At 53.0% G+C, this 16,844-nt stretch overlaps 1 protein-coding gene across 1 annotated transcript in view; it reads left to right on the top strand.

The window, feature by feature from the left end:
- myo3a (myosin IIIA) overlaps positions 1-16,844 on the top strand; it is a 683,164-nt gene that overhangs the window by 513,761 nt on the left and 152,559 nt on the right. Inside the window, exons 26-27 of the mRNA XM_072508449.1 lie at positions 385-496; positions 10,584-10,746. Of these exons, the coding sequence (XP_072364550.1) occupies positions 385-496; positions 10,584-10,746 (275 nt within the window). The remainder of the gene's footprint in view (positions 1-384; positions 497-10,583; positions 10,747-16,844) is intronic.

The raw sequence follows: 16,844 nt of genomic DNA, 5'->3' as shown, positions 1-16,844 counted from the left end.
CTCAGTGTCATCAGAATACGAGTGGAACTTGCTGGGTTTTTGGATGGTATCACTGAGGGGCAGCATTTGGATGAGAAATAAGAGCGGTCCAAGAATTTATCCTTGATCCAAGAACGGATCATGGGTATCTCAAAGTGATTTCACACACCCATCCTCGTCACTTAAATGACTAGATATGACAGATAATGTGCAGGACCAAGCAGCCTTACAGCAATTGTAGGAAAATCCTCAAATCCCACATGCTCCCTAAAATAATCCTGCCATCAATTTTCATGGATGGAAAGTTACTAAGAATGCCGATGATTTGGTGAAATTAGTCCTTAAGTGTAATATGACATTCTACAAAATGTGGTTCAGAACACTGATTATTTTGATTATTTACAGATACCATATTCTTGCATTCAAGTCAACCGAGGAACCACCAGTGAATCCTGATATTTGTGCTGCCATTTTGGAAAAAGCTAAGCTGGAGAATTGGGTTTTGGGGAAGACCAAAGTAGGGTTATTCACTATATTTTTTACTTATCTGTTCATTCAGTTGCATGCTTAGCTTGTCATTAAAATTTTCTATAGTCAAATTATGCGGCTTCTTATTTGACGTTTAATTGTTTAATTAGTCTCAGCCTCACCTCAGCGGTAGAATACTTGTGACTTGGGTCCAAAGGATGTGAATTTAACTCCCAACCCATTCTCATTCTCAGGATGTGGGTAGGGTTAGCAAGGCTGGCATTTATCGTCCATTTCTAGTTGGCCTGAGAAAGTGGTGGAGGACCTTCTTTCTTGAACCAAGCAGTAAGGTTTTATAAATTGAGTGGATCGGCAGGCCTTTGCAGAGGATAATTAACTGAGGATAAATAGGTTCTTCATTAATAAGGGGATCGGGGGTTATGGGGAGAAGGCAGGAGAATGGGAGTGAGAAAATAACAGCCATGATTGAATGGCGGAGCAGACTCGATGGACCAAGTGGCCTAATTCTGCTCCTATGTCTTATGGTCTTATGGTCTAATCATGTTGGTGTGTGACTGGATTCACATATATGTTGAGACTGGTTAAAGCTGACATTTTTCTTTCCCTAATGGACATTTGTGAACCAGTTGAGAATTTGCACTCTAACAGGTTTGTAGTGATCTCTGTATGTGCATGTACATAAGGGGTTAATGTGTAATCAGCAGCACCAGATGATCACTAGAGGGTCGGACCAACAGGGGTATAAAAGCAATCGCATTGTGCCTCTCTTGCTCTCTTTTGGATGTACTGTGATCAGGACAGGAGTATAAGATTAGCTCAGATGGTTAGTGTAGTTAAGCATAGTTACTGTATTTAGATCTAGTTAACCTTATCACTAGAATCAATGTTAAAGTAAAGAACTCACGCAATTATTGTTATAGTTACTCAATAAACCTTTTGTTACTACTGGACGAGTTTCAGTACTACTTCATCGAGATTCAGAAAACCTCATCAGCAACCAAGGTTTGAGTAACACATATTGCACTCCGTAGTATATCAAAACACACATAGAAGTGTAATAAAAGATGATACAGCAGTGTAATAAAAGAAGGTTCATAGCCGCTTGTACCAGCTTTCTATTTCCAGTTTTTTAAAACACCAATTACCATTGTTGTTGCACTAGATTGGATCCTGAGATTAGAGAATTGATTTATGGTGAGAAGTTGAGTAAATTGGGCCTATACTCTTTGGAGTATAGAAGAGTGAGAGGTAATTTCATTGAAACCTGTAAGGGTCTGGAGAGGCTCAACAGGGTAGACACCGGTAGGTTATTCCTCATGGCTGGGAAATCTAGGACATGGTGGCACAGCCTTAGAATAAGGAGCCAATCTTTTAAGACTAAGATTGGGAGAAATCTCTTTACTCAAAAGATTGTGAATATTTGCAATTCTCGACCCCAGAGGGTTGTGGATGGTGCATCATTTACTATATTTCAGACTGGGATAGGCAGATTGTTGCTCCCTCAGAGAATCAATGGGTATGGGGAGGGTAGGGAAGTGAAATTAGGGCAGAAGATCAGCCATGATTTGATTAAATGACAGAACAGGCTGGAGGGGTCGAGCTACGGCCAGTCATATTTCTTACGTCATTATGTTGAAGACATAATTTAGGCTGACATTTCAGGACAGAGCTGAGGGATCACTAGTATGGTCTTTCGATGAAATATTGATCTCCGGCCATCTGTGCTCTCAGGTGGACACAAAAGACCCCATGGAAATATGCTAAGGAGATCAGAGGCGATTTTTTGGTGCGCTGGCAAACATTTGTCAGTTAGTGAATGTAGCGCACAAAGACTCCGAGAGACGAATAGAGTGAAGTCGATGAGGCTTTATTAAGCGTGACTGTTCCCCCGCAGTTCAGTAGTAGACTGCCTGCGGGGGAGGACTCCAGGTACTTATACTCCGCCTTCAGGGCAGAGCTAGAGGTCAACGTCCAACCAGGACCCGGGATCTGTCAGCCAATGACATCATGGCTTCACAGTCCCACATGACCCCTAATGCATACTACCACATTCACCCCTTGTTAAAAATGAACCCGGCGGGGTGATGCTTCGCATGGTGGTAAGGGTTTACAAGGCTGGTCCTGGGAGGAAAACTTTTGCATGTTATTACAGTATGTACAAGGTTTTTTTTGTTTCAAACTATTTACAGTAATCGTCAGGAAAAGACAAAATGTTCTTGTTAAAAGTCCACATATTGTACTGTTAGATCGACGCCACGAGTCGGTCGGGCGGTCTGGTCGTCCGTGTCGATCGCATCGGCCCCGGTGGTGGTGGTGGTGCTTGATCCGGTGTTGTCGTCTCCGGGAGCCTTACGGTTTCAGCTTGGGCTTCATTCCTGGTCGGGCCTGGGAGGAGGACTGATCGTCCTGGGAAGGGGGCGGTCGCGGGGTGCGGCGGTGGCAGGAAGGGGGGGGGTTGGGTGATTGGTGTCGGGGGGGGGGGGGTGTTGCCGGCGGGCGCCAGATCTCGCAGGGAGACCGTGTCCTGTCGGCTGTCGGGGTACTCCACGTAAGCGTACTGCGGGTTCGCGTGGAGGAGGTGAACCCTTTCGACCAACGGGTCCGACTTGTGCGCCCGCACATGCTTTCGGAGCAAGATGGGTCCTGGGGCCGCCAGCCAGGTCGGCAGTGACGTTCCAGAGGAGGACTTCCTGGGGAAGACAAGGAGGCGCTCATGAGGCGTTTGGTTAGTGCTAGTACACAGTAGTACACTCCGGATGGAGTGGAGGGCGTCTGGGAGGACCTCCTGCCACCGTGAAATGGGGAGGTCCCTGGACCGTAGGGCCAGTAGGACGGTCTTCCAGACCGTGCCGTTCTCCCTCTCTACTTGCCCGTTCCCCCGGGGGTTGTAGCTGGTCGTCCTGCTCGAGGCTATACCGTTGCTGAGCAGGAACTGGCGCAGCTCGCCACTCATGAAGGAGGACACCCTGTCGCTGTGGACGTATGCGGGGCAACCGAACAGTGTGAATATGGTGTTCAGGGCTTTAATGACTGTGGCCGCGGTCATGTCAGAACAGGGGATGGTGAATGGGAAGCGGGAGTACTCGTCCACCACATTAAGGAAGTATATGTTGCGGTCGGTGGAGGGGAGGGGTCCTTTGAAATCCAGACTAAGGCGTTCAAAGGGGCGGGAAGCCTTAATCAGGTGCGCACCATCCGGCCTGAAAAAATGCGGTTTGCACTCTGCGCAGATGTGGCAGTTTCTTGTGACTGTACGGACCTCCTCTAAAGAGTATGGGAGGTTGCGGGACTTGATAAAGTGGTAAAACCGAGTGACCCCCGGGTGGCAGAGGTCCTCGTGGAGGGTTTGGAGGCGGTTAATTTGTGCGTTGGACACATGTGCCGCGGGATAGGGCATCGGACGGCTCGTTCAGCTTTCCGGGACGATACAAGATCTCGTAGTTGAAGGTGGAGAGCTCGATCCTCCACCTTAAGATCTTGTCGTTTTTGATTTTGCCCCGCTGTGCATTATCGAACATGAAGGCTACCGACCATTGGTCCGTGAGGAGAGTGAATCTCCTGCCGGCCAGGTAATGCCTCCAATGTCGCACAGCTTCCACTATGGCTTGGGCTTCCTTTTCCACTGAGGAGTGGCGGATTTCTGAAGCGTGGAGGGTTCGGGAGAAAAAGGCCATGGGTCTGCCCGCTTGGTTAAGGGTGGCCGCTAGAGCTACGTCGGAGGCGTCGCTCTCGACCTGGAAGGGGAGGGACTCGTCGATGGCACGCATCGTGGCCTTTGCGATATCCGCTTTGATGCGGCTGAAGGCCTGGCAAGCCTCTGTCGACAGAGGGAAGGTCGTGGTCTGTATTAGGGGGCGGGCCTTGTCTGCGTACTGGGGGACCCACTGGGAGTAGTATGAAAAGAACCCCAGGCAGCGTTTTAGGGCTTTTGAGCAGTGCGGGAGGGGAAATTCCATGAGGGCGCGCATACGTTCGGGGTCGGGGCCTATTATCCCATTGCGCACTACGTAGCCTAGGATGGCTAGCCGGTTGGTGCTAAAAACGCACTTGTCCTCGTTGTACGTGAGGTTCAAGGCTTTAGCGGTCTGGAGGAATTTTTGGAGGTTGGCGTCGTGGTCCTGCTGATCGTGGCCGCAGATGGTTACATTGTCGAGATACGGGAACGTGGCCCGCAACCCGTGTTGATCAACCATTCGGTCCATCTCTCGTTGGAAGACCGAGACCCCGTTTGTGACGCCAAATGGGACCCTTAGGAAATGGTATAATCGCCCGTCTGCCTCGAAGGCTGTGTACTTGCGGTCACTTGGGCGGATGGGGAGCTGACGGTAGGCGGACTTGAGGTCCACGGTGGAGAAGACCTTATATTGGGCAATCCGATTGACCATGTCGGATATGCGGGGGAGAGGGTACGCGTCTAGTTGTGTGTACCTGTTGATGGTCTGGCTATAGTCAATGACCATCCTTTGTTTCTCCCCTGTCTTTACTACTACCACCTGTGCTCTCCAGGGACTATTGCTGGCCTGGATTATGCCTTCCTTTAGTAGCCGCTGGACTTCGGACCGAATGAAGGTCCGGTCCTGGGCACTGTACCGTCTGCTCCTAGTGGCGACGGGTTTGCAATCCGGGGTGTGGTTTGCGAACAAGGACGGGGGTTGCACCTTGAGGTTTGCGAGGCCGCAGATAGTGAGTGGGGGTATTGGGCCGCCGAATTTGAAGGTTAGGCTCTGTAGATTGCACTGGAAGTCTAATCCCAGTAATGTGGGGGCGCAGAGTTGGGGAAGGACGTAGAGCCTGTAGTTTTTGAACTCCCTCCCTTGCACCGTTAGGGTAACTATGCAGAAGCCTTTGATCTGTACGGAGTGGGATCCTGCAGCTAGGGAAATCTTTTGTGCGCTGGGATGGGTGGTCAAAGAACAGCGTCTTACCGTGTCGGGGTGGATAAAGCTCTCCGTGCTCCCGGAGTCGACTAGGCATGGTGTCTGGTGCCCGTTTATCAGCACCGTTGTCGTCGTCGTCTGGAGTGTCCGGGGCCGAGCTTGGTCCAGCGTCATTGAAGCGAGACATGGTTGTAGTAGTTGAGCGTCTTCTTCGAACCCCGTGGAGCCGTCGACACTGGGGTCCGTTGTTGCCGTCCAAGATGGCGTCGGGGGTGAACAAGATGGCTGCCCCCATGCATCGCACATGGCTGGGGGTCACAAGATGGCGGCGGGGGTGGACAAAATGGCCGCCCCATGCGTCGTACAGGTCTGGGGTTGTCCAAGATGGCGGCGCCCCTCCTCCCCTCGTGGTGGCCGGGACCCAAAATGGCGGCGTCTGCAAGTCGCACATGGGGCGCTGGGGGGGTTGGGGAGCGTTAGGAACACGCGGGGCTCCCTCTTCTCTGGGGACAGCGGTGGTCGGGACCCAAATTGGTAGCGCCGGCGGGTCATACATGGGGCGCGGGGGGGGGGGGGGGTTTGGGGGCGTTAGAGACGCGCAGAACTCCCTCTTCTCCGGGGAGAGCGGTGGTCGGGACCCAAAGTGGTAGCGCCGGCGGGTCATACATGGGGCGCGGGGGGGAGATTGGGGAGCGTAAGCGGCGTGCAGGGCTCCCTGTTCTCCCGGGACCGCGGTGGTCGGGACCCAGAGTGGCTGCGCCTGCGGGTCGTACATGGGGCGCTGGGGGGGTTGGGGAGCGTAAACAGCGTGCAGGGCTCCCTGTTCTCCCGGGACAGCGGTGACCTCGCGGGACCGGCACACAGCCGCGAAATGGCCCTTTTTCCCGCAGCTCTTACAGATCGCTGCGCGGGCCGGGCAGCGCTGCCGGGGGTGTTTCGCCTGGCCGCAGAAATAGCAGCGGGCGCCCCCGGTGCGACTTGGCGTTTGGACCGCGCATGCCTGTGGGGTGTCCGGGGGGGGGGGGGGGTTTGTCGCGACGGGTACGTACGGAGCCCAATGGGCTGCCGCGCGGTCGGGGCCGTAGGCGCGGGTATTTCGCGCGGCCACGTCTAGGGAGGCTGCTAGGGCCCGTGCCTCTGAGAGTCCTAGCGACTCTTTTTCTAGAAGTCTTTGGCGGATTTGGGAGGAGTTCATACCTGCCACAAAAGCATCGCGCATTAACATGTCCGTGTGTTCATTTGCGTTCACCGACGGGCAGCTGCAGGCTCGTCCCTAAATTAGTAGCGCGGCGTAGAATTCATCTATCGATTCTCCGGGACTTTGCCGTCTCGTTGCGAGTTGATAGCGAGCGTAGATCTGGTTTACTGGGCGGACATAGAGACTTTTTAGTGCTGCGAACGCCGTCTGGAAATCCTCTGCGTCTTCGATGAGAGAGAAAATCTCCGTGCTTAACCTCGAGTGCAGGACCTGTAGTTTTTGGTCTTCTGTGACCCGGCCGGTGGCCGTTCTGAGGTAGGCCTCAAAACAAGTCTGCCAGTGCTTGAAAGCTGCTGCCGCGTTCACTGCGTGGGGGCTGATCCTCAGGCATTCCGGGATGATCCTGAGCTCCATAGTCCTTTAGTCACGCTTACTAAATTGTAGCGCACAAAGACTCTGAGAGACGAATAGAGTGAAGTCGATGAGGCTTTATTAAGCGTGACTGTTCCCCCGCAGTTCAGTAGTAGACTGCCTGCGGGGGAGGACTCCAGGTACTTATACACCGCCTTCAGGGTGGAGCTAGAGGTCAACGTCCAACCAGGACCCGGGATCTGTCAGCCAATGACATCATGGCTTCACAGTCCCACATGACCCCTAATGCATACTACCACAGTGAACATCACTAAAAGTAGATGATATGATCATCTATCGCATTGGAGTTTGTGGTACATGGCTGAGGCGTATAAATTGGTTCTATTAATTGACTGAATTGTTTTGGGATATTGGTGGTCATGAAAGTTGTTCTACAGTGATAAAGGACATAACATTCAGTTACATGGTGCCACTGGAGGAGGGGGTACAGAGGCATAATGCTGATTTTGGAAGACACAGCTTAATCAGTTGAGGAAACATCAGGATTTCAAATTTGGGCAGTGCTAATCCTGGCAATAAAATCGTGCCTCACTCTGCAAAGTTCAGGCGAGACTGCAAGATGGGCTGTGCACTAATGCATCTTAAATGGCAACACACTCACGTGCACTCACTTGTGTGCGGTTTTGGTCTCCTTTTCTGAGGAAGGATGTTCTTGCTCTCGAGGGAGTGCAGTAAAGGTTTACCAGACTGATTCCAGGATGGCGGGACTGTCACATGAGGAGAGATTGACTAGGTTGGGATTGTTCTCGCTGGAGTTCAGAATAATGAGGGGTATTTCATAAAGATTAATAAAATTCTAACAGGACTAAACAGGGTGGATGCAGGGAAGATGTTCCCGATGGTGGGTGGGTCTAGAACCGGGGTCACAGTCTGGGGATTCAGAGTAAACCAGTTCAGACAGAGATGAGGAGACATTTCTTCACCCAAAGAATGGTGAGCCTGTGGAATTCATTACCACAGGAAGTAGCTGATGCTAAAACATTGAATATATTCAAGAGGCGGCTGGATATAGCACTTGGGGAGAATGGGATCAAAGGTATGGGGACAAAGCAGGATTAGGTTATTGAGTTGGATGATCAGCCATGATCGTGATAAATGGCGGAGCAGGTTCGAAGGGCCAAAGGCCTCCTCCTGCTCCCATCTTCTGTGTTTCTGCATCCACACAGGGAGAGCAGAAGAGTAGGTGACCTGTCCCCACAAAAGCAGCAAGAGCTATTGGTGCAGCTGTGGCAGTGGTTCTGGGGGATGGAGCAGAGGCTACAAAGGTGGAGAGATTTACATTATACCATTTTCCAACTTTGAATTGGATTCCTCCATGCTCCACAACAAAGATGGAGGCTGACTAACTGGCGAACAAATGCACTCAGCATCTCAATGTGCCTGTCCATCTCCCTGCCTTGGATTTCACTTCACCATCATTCAAATTGCAGTAATGTTCTGCAGTGCAGCTTTCCTTTCAGAGGGACGGTCTGCCTTTAAGAATGGTAGACCATCTGCAGCACATGGTTTCTAAACAACACTATTCAGCCCATGTTGATGACAGAGGCAGCTGGCAGAATTAAGAAGAAGAAAGTGTGGAATCCATTCATCCAGATATTAACATTATGCAGATGAGGTGGGAGTACAAATCTGTATAATGGCAATCTTTATCTGAGTGAGTACAATCGGATTGTGAATAGTAATAAGGCAGGTGAATTTCTAGATCCAGGTATTTCTTTCATAACAGTCTCTTAAAAGTCTGTAAAATATTGAACTTGTATCCAAATTTTATCAAAATGAATCATTTCTAAAATTAAATCAGTGACATTTTATTTCAAAGTTTTGGAAGAGGTTATGCAAGACTTTGTAACATGAAAACACACAAAGATTTAAAGTTCAACCAAGGCAAATAATCTCTTCAGCCATAAAATGCAAAAAACATCCTGTAACATAAATTTAGCCAAATACACATATACACAAAACCTCTGGTAGATATCGCTTATTGAACAAGAAACAGTCAAACATTTGTTAATTGTTTTACATTAATATCATAATCCTTTGGTGAGGAAGTAAATCATTGAGTGCTTCCCAGATGGGATTAGAGGAAAACTGCACTAGCCCCACATGTTTTGGGTAAAATGCACCTTTGTCCTGGTGCTAAGAGGCGACATTAGTAATTCTCAAGGTACATGCACAATGTGGCTGAGGTTAATGCAGGGTTGTACAAGAGCTGGCTGGCAAAGGATAGACACAAAGGCCCAAGAGAAATGCAGCTTGATAAATGTAATAAAGATTGATCACTGAAATCTGTGCTGCTACATTTTTCTAGAAGGCACATTGTGGTCAAGTTAACTCATTTGCTGACATTGATCTGTCAGGAACATATCTGAGCAAAATACAGTAATTTTCCTCCACAAATGGGCAGGTTCAGGAGATACCTTTCGGTAGGATAATAATTGTGGCAACAAACATTTTAAAGAATAAACTATATTGGGGTAATTTTTAACTTCACCAAACAAAAGCCTGGTGGATAGGCTTGCCTGCCTTTATAAAATCTGCTTGATTTTACTCCCTTGATTTAATTTTACTACCAATTTTCTGGGCTCTATGACAGACAAATGATGTGTTACATGAGGTTACCACCCAGATCGCAAAGTTGCCTGTCTCACACTTAGACTGTTGGGGTCAAGGAAATTCCAGCCAGGCCAATTTTAGGCACAGTCTGATATTTCCATAATCAAATTACTCAAATGGCAATTAAATTCCACACTTGAAGATCATTTGTCCACCAATTCACTTTCGTCCAGGAAATAGTCTGATGTAAGACAACATATAAGAGACATTTTTTAAAAAGGAATTAAAATTTAATGGAACTATTTGAATGGTTTCTAATCATTTCTAAGACTCATAGAATCATAGAATCTCTACAGCAGCAGAAGGAGACTATTCAGCCCCTCGAGTCTGCACCAACCCTCTGAAAGAACACCCTATCTAGGCCACTCCCTCACCCTATCCCCAGAACATTGCAACCCCACTGAACCTTTGGGCACTATGGGACAATTCAGCATGGCCTATACATCTAACTGCACATTTGAACTGTGGGAGGAAACCGGAGCACCGGGTGGAAACCCACGCAGACATGGGAGACTCTGCAAGCTCCACACAGACAGTCACCCAAGGTTGGAATCGAATCCAGGTCCTGGTGCTGTCAGGCAGCAGTGCTAACCACTGTGCCAACATGCCACCAATGGAACCAATATTGCAGAACAGTTAACTGCCCAGCTTTTCTCCATGGCAATAGCTCCACCAATCAAGCCCACTGTCCGACCAATCACATTCTCTATTCAAACAGTAAATATTGTTGTTTTCCTCTGATACTGGTATTCTTGTGAAATGTTCTGATGAGTGCAAGATGAAAAACTTTGACAGCATATCTCTTTTTCAGTAATGATCAAGTTCTGTTCTGCCAAATGTAACCAATCTTAGTTTTAATTTTAGGAATCCATCAGTATGTGTTGATAAAGCATTTCAATGTGAGGAGCAATTTTCAGGAACAAGATTATATTAAAACTTCCTTCCCTCCTGATGTTATTTGACATTTTAGTCTCTGTCCTGCTCTTCACTCCCAGGTGTTTCTTAAATATTACCATGTGGAACAGCTAAACCTCATGAAGAAAGAAATAACAGATCGAATCGTGCTGGTACAGGCCTATGTGAAAGGCTGGCTTGGAGCTAAAAAGTACAGAAGGTTGCAAGAGAAGAGACAGCAGAGTGCAATCGCCATTCAGTCAGGTAAATCCTCAGTTTTTTTGGCCATGTGGTAATATTTTAAAATGCCATAAGCTTTCCTTGGTTGTGGGCGATCAGATATGCCAAGACTACTAAGAGCCAAAACAATGATTGTATCTGTGTCATTGAGCGCGGTAGATTTGAACTTCAGATGTATGGCATCAGCTTGACAGTCATGCTTTTCAAATTGTTGTGCAGTACTTAGCAGCTCATTTCTTGCACCCATGCATCACGGAAGGGGTCGACTAGTGGACAAACCATCTGTTTCAGGTGGTAGGCCCTTTACATCGACAGATCAGCCTCCCATGATGTATATTGGACCCTCATTGCTGTTTTCAGAGTCAACTGTATGGAGTGTACAGCATATAGGCTTTATCCCATTTTAGACATAAATATAGTTGCCCCCCACCTCCCAGCATTGCAAATATCCTTCCATAATTTACCTTGATGGTGCTCAGGTAGCCCTCAAGCAACCTGACACTGTACTGATCTGATTTGGACTTGGCTTGTTTGGCACTCGCAGCTCTTTGGTCTTATGCCTCAAAATGACTCTGACCTCTTCACCACTGGCTTCACCAGTCAACCACACAAAATTTATAATCTACAGTAGTGATCTTTGTGAGGTTGACTTCAGGATGGAAAGTGTAGTGTTCACAAAGACACTTAAAGTTATGTTCATCAACAAAGCAAAATGTATTTACACTACTTAAATTAAAGTTTGACACTTATTCCTATGGTAAACAAATAGATTATATTAAAGTGCACTCACTAACACTATCTCTATACTCTATACTAACTATAACTTTTTTCTATACTCTCTGGGCGCGATTCTCCGTGAATCGGCGTGATGGCCCGAAACTGGTGCCAAAAACGTCGCGAATCACTCCGGCGTCGGCCCACCGAAACGTCGCGAATTCTCCGGCCCAGAATGGGCTAGCAGTGGCGTGACGCCATTCGCGACACCGTCACCTGTCATGGACGCCGTGCGGCGTCACAGCACAAAGGACGGCTCCCGCGCATCGCGGCACAAATGAATGCCCCCCCCGTGTCGCAGCACAAAAGATGCCCCCCCCACCACCGGAAACCCATCAAAATGGCCGCCCGCCACGCAGCGCCGAGGTTCCAGGAGCGCGACATCGAGACGCTCCTGGACGCAGAGGAGAGAGGCCCTGTACCCCGGACACGGCCGCAGGGTCGCACCACGCCTCAGCCGGCGCTGTTGAGGGAGGTGGCAGAGGCCGTTAGCGCCGTGGCTGTAACACCAAGGACAGGCGCCCAGTGCCACAAGAAGATCAATGACCTTGTCAGGTCAGCCAGGGTGAGTACCTCCCACCCCACCTCCAATGGGCAGCACACCCCGAGGTGCAACCGACATGGCTGCACCCACCCATGCAGGCTGGAGTGGCAGGATGGGTTGTGAACCTCTGCCAACATACACACAACCGCTGGTCCGCATGTATATGTCTGCCTAACACTGTTGCCCTTTATCCCTGCCACTCTCCCGTCCCCCACAGGAGAAGCGTGCTCACAACAACCGGGAGCGTGAGAGGACCGGAGGGGGTCCACCCGAACTGCGGCCGCACACCATCCATGAGGAGAGGGCCCTGGAACTTGCAGGCGGACCCGAAGACCGGGGGGGTTGTGGATGCAGAGGTCGGGGGGGGGGCACCACCAAGTGAGACCCCCCCCACTGCCTGCCCCCTTTCCCCCTTCCCCCATATCCACCTTCCCCCATATCCACCTTCCCCTATATCCCCATATCCCCCATATCCCCCTTCCCCTTTATCCCCCATATCCATCTTCCCCCATATCCCCCATCTCCCCCTTCCCCCATATCCCCGTCTGCGTGTCTAACCATGCATGCTGTATTCTGTATTGCAGGACCAAACATCGAGGCACCCGTCCCCGCAGATGGCAACCGCCCCCAGGATGATCCAGGGCGGTCACAAGCCAGGGACAGACCCGGAGCACCAGGGAGACGACGCCACCATCTAGTACGAGTGCGGCGATGCCGGCGGGCCAGACCCAGCGACGAGGGGGGCAGCCACACGAACAGGCCCCTGTCGCAGCCGACCCAGGGCACGCCTACCCAGGGCCGCCAACCCAGGGCACGCCTACCCAGGGCACGCCAACCCAGGGCGCGCCTACCCAGGGCACGACACCCACACACAGGATGGATGGACAAGAATCACCACTCCAGGGGACCCTGGACTTCGGGTCGGATCAGGAGCACGACACTTACCCACTGTTATCTCCTACATCCTCCATCATCGCAGAGACACTCACCTCGGTTGGGCACTTTAACTATGAGGCATCTGGGACACTAACTGGTGCGCACAACACAGCCGTCCCGGTACAGCAGGTGGAGAGAGCAGACGAGAGGCCGGGCGGTCGGAGGGCAGCCCAGCGCAAGCAACCATCTGCTGCCCAGATGGGTCCCGAGTCCCTGCAGTTACCACACCCACCCATAGACCCGATGCAGTCACGGACCAACGGATGATCGAACGGGGTGACGGCCGGCGTGCAGCGGCAGCGGCTGACGCAGGTCAAGGAGTCCACCCCCGTGCAGGAGCAGGGAGTGGTGCCGGTCAAGCGTGCCACCCAGGCCGAAACAGCACAGGTGGCGTCCACGGTGAAGGCAATGGGTGCGATGGTGTCAGACATGGGCCGCAGTATGCAAGGCCTGGGATGGTCCATGTGGGCGGCATCCGTGGCCCAGGACATGGCTGCCCTCTCACAGGCAGCCATGAGCCAGCAGCAGATCACCGAGGCGCTCAACGCCATGGCCCAGTCTCAGCAGGCCATGGTGCAGTCCCAGCAGGCAATGGCGCAGTCTCTGCAGGCCGTGGCCCAGTCTCAGCAGGCCATGGCTGAGGGTATCGGCGCCATTGCCCAGGTGCTGGCCGGCGTCGCCCAGACACAGACAGGGATGGCCAACTTCCTGAGCTCCACGGCTGCAAACTTGCAGACCCTTGTTGATACCAGGGCTGGTCTCCAGGACTGGCAGCACCAGGTGTCGGGGGGGCATTGGGTGCTCGGTCCGTTCGCATCCCCGACCCATGTAGAGGCCCGGGGGCCATCGGGCACCCTGAGGGAGGAGGAGGTGGTTGGGCCTGTTCCAGGTCCTCCTGTAAGGGAGGTTCCGGAACACCGCGACATCTCAGACTCCCCCCCCCCCCCCCCCACCCCCGCCCTACGTCCCATGTGCGTCTGGTGGGCAACGGGCAGGACAGGCTGGCAGCTCGCCATCCCAGTCGCCCGAGCCGCTGCCTGGCCCATTTAGGCCAGGACGCCCCAGGAACCGGCCGCCAAAGGGGTTCCTAGTCACAGGGCAGGAATCACAGGAGTCCACCTCCAGTTCTGCCGTATCGTCTGGGGCACCACCTAGACGTAGTCAAAGGCCCGTAAGGCCAAAACATTAGACACTGAGTAATTTGGCATGGGTGCAGGGCACAGATGAGCTATAGGGGCTAGGGCACGTGTATGAGCTGTTTGTCATTAAAATCACTTCCACACCTACAGAAGCTGCCTTTGTGCTCTGTCTGAAGCGCGCGGGGGTGTGGTGCAAGGTGAGCGCCAGTGTGTGTGTGAGGGGTGATAGAACGTCGGCCTCAGGTGAATGTGCCCCCCCTCCCCCCGGGTCGTTATCGCCATCCCCCCGGGCAGACAACGGGACCGTGCGCTGCAGTGTCACGGCCGCATGCAGGGACGGTCCGGGTGGAGGGTGGTACTGTGGCCATGGGTCAGACATTGTCCAACGATGTGGATCCCAGAGCTCATCGCAGAGCATGTTGTCATCATCCTCCATGGCCTGCAATAGACACGCTTCCACCGGCGACCGTGTGAGCCCGGCCAGTTGCGCCGCAGGTGGATGTGCAATGGAGGGGTGGTGTGCATGCGGGTGGGGCGGTTGGTGGTGGGTGGGTGGGGTGAGGGTGGTTGGTGTTGGGTGGGTGGGGTGAGGGTGGGTGGGGTGAGGGTGGTTGGTGTTGGGTGAGTGGGGTGAGGGTGATTGGTGTTAGGTGGAAGGGGTGAGGGTGGTAGGCTGGTGCCGTAGTGTGCAGTCTGTGCCCATACTCGGTGATTTCCACGCCCCCACTAGTCCGTGAACCGGGCGGCTATCATCCTGTCCCGTGCCCGCTGGCCCAGACAGTAATGGTGGGCAGCCTCCCGTCCATGTCCAGCCCGTCTGTCCTGAACATTGCCCCCATCCACCTCATCTGGGGAGGTCTGCGCCTCGTCTTGCTGCTCCTCCCCCTCCCCCTCCTCTGCCTGCAGCACATCGCCCCTCTGCTGGACTATGTTGTGCAGGGCGCAGCCAGCCACAACGATGCGGTCGACCCTATCTGACGGGTACTGGAGGGCCCCTCCAGAGCGGTCCAGGCACCTGAAGCGCATCTTTAGCAGCCCAAGGTACCTCTCTATCACACCCCTGGTCACTGCATGGGCATCGTTGTAGTGGTTCTCCACGTCCGTCTGTGGCCTCCGTATAGGCGTCATCAGCCACGACCACAACGGGTAACCCCTATCGCCCAGCAACCAGCCCCTCAGCCAGAGGTTGGGGGCGTCCCTCGAACACGGTGGGGATGCAAGATTTCACCAATAGGATGAGTCATGTACACTGCCCGGGTACTGGGCGCAGGATCCTCATGCGGTGGTCACAGACCACCTGCATGTTCATGGAATCGGTCCCCTTCCTATTCGTGAGCACATGCCCTGTTATCCGCAGGTGGCCGCATAGCGACGTGCATCCCATCGATCGCCCCCTGGACCATGGGCATCCTAGCCACGGCAGCGAAGCCCGCTGCACGGGCATACTGGCTGGCCCGGTGCACAGGAAACTGGATGTAGCGGTCCGCAATGGCATATAGAGCGTCTGTCACTGCCCAGGTGCACCGGTGCCTGCGAGATGCCAGACAGGTCCCCACTCGGCGCCTGGAATGACCCCATGGCATAGACGTTCAGGGCCACTGTAACCTTGACAGCCACGGGGTGAGGGTGTCCTCCCCCAGTGCCACGCGGTGCCAGGTGTGCCATCAGGTGGCAGATCATAGAATTATCATAGCATTTACAGTGCAGAAGGAGGCCAATCGGCCCATCGAGTCTGCACCGGCTCTTGGAAAGAGCACCCTACCTAAGCCCACACCACCCTATCCCCATAACACAGTAACCCCACCCAACCAACACTAAGGGCAATTTTGGACACTAAGGGCAATTTATCATGGCCAATCCACCTAACCTGCACATCTTTGGACTGTGGGAGGAAACCGGAGCACCCGGAGGAAACCCACGCACACACAGGGAGAACATGCAGACTCCGCACAGACAGTGACCCAGCCGGGAATCGAACCTGGGACCCTGGAGCTCTAAAGCAATTGTGCTAACCACTATGCTACGGTTTCCCGGTTCATGCGGAGTCTGCTCCTGCATGCTCAGTTCGTGAGGTCCTGGCACGACGAGTGGGGCCAGTACACACGGGGCCTCATCGGGCGTTTCCATCGTCATGGCACCACCACCACCACCTCCTCCTCCTCGTCCTGTCGTGCGGGCGGCCCTCCAGCCTGTGCGGCTGCCACCTGCCTCCTTACGGCAAGCTCCTCTGCGGCAGCCGCCGCCGCCTCCCTGGCACTCTCTTGCTCCAGCTCCCCAGGGCAACATGTAGAAGTGCGGCACCCGCCACAGCGGCCAACATCGCTGGGTGCTGACCAAAAATAACGGCCTGCAGGGAGTGGGGGGTGGGGGTGGGATAGCCGACATGTCACCATTGCCCACACCCCCTCCCCCCCCGCAGCCAGGTGCGCCAGCAGGCACATGGCCAAGCGGACCCCCCCCCTCTCCCCGGCATGCAACATCCACAAAGCCCCTCCCCTCTCTTACCTGGCACGCACCCTTTCCCAAACCCCCCCCCTCCTCCCCAGCACGCACCCTCCCCAACCCCCCCCCCCCCCTCTCCTCCCTGGCACGCACCTTCTCCATCACGCACCCTCTCCATCACGCACCCTCTCCATCACGCACCCTCTCCAACCCCCCCTCCCAACCCCCCCCCCCCCTTGCTGGGGGGTCGGAGAATCCCACCCTCTAGCTCTACTATGCACTTCCCT

Source organism: Scyliorhinus torazame, chromosome 6, assembly GCF_047496885.1.
Source record: "Scyliorhinus torazame isolate Kashiwa2021f chromosome 6, sScyTor2.1, whole genome shotgun sequence".
Taxonomy (NCBI): domain Eukaryota; kingdom Metazoa; phylum Chordata; class Chondrichthyes; order Carcharhiniformes; family Scyliorhinidae; genus Scyliorhinus; species Scyliorhinus torazame.
This window is presented reverse-complemented; position numbering and strand designations above follow the sequence as displayed.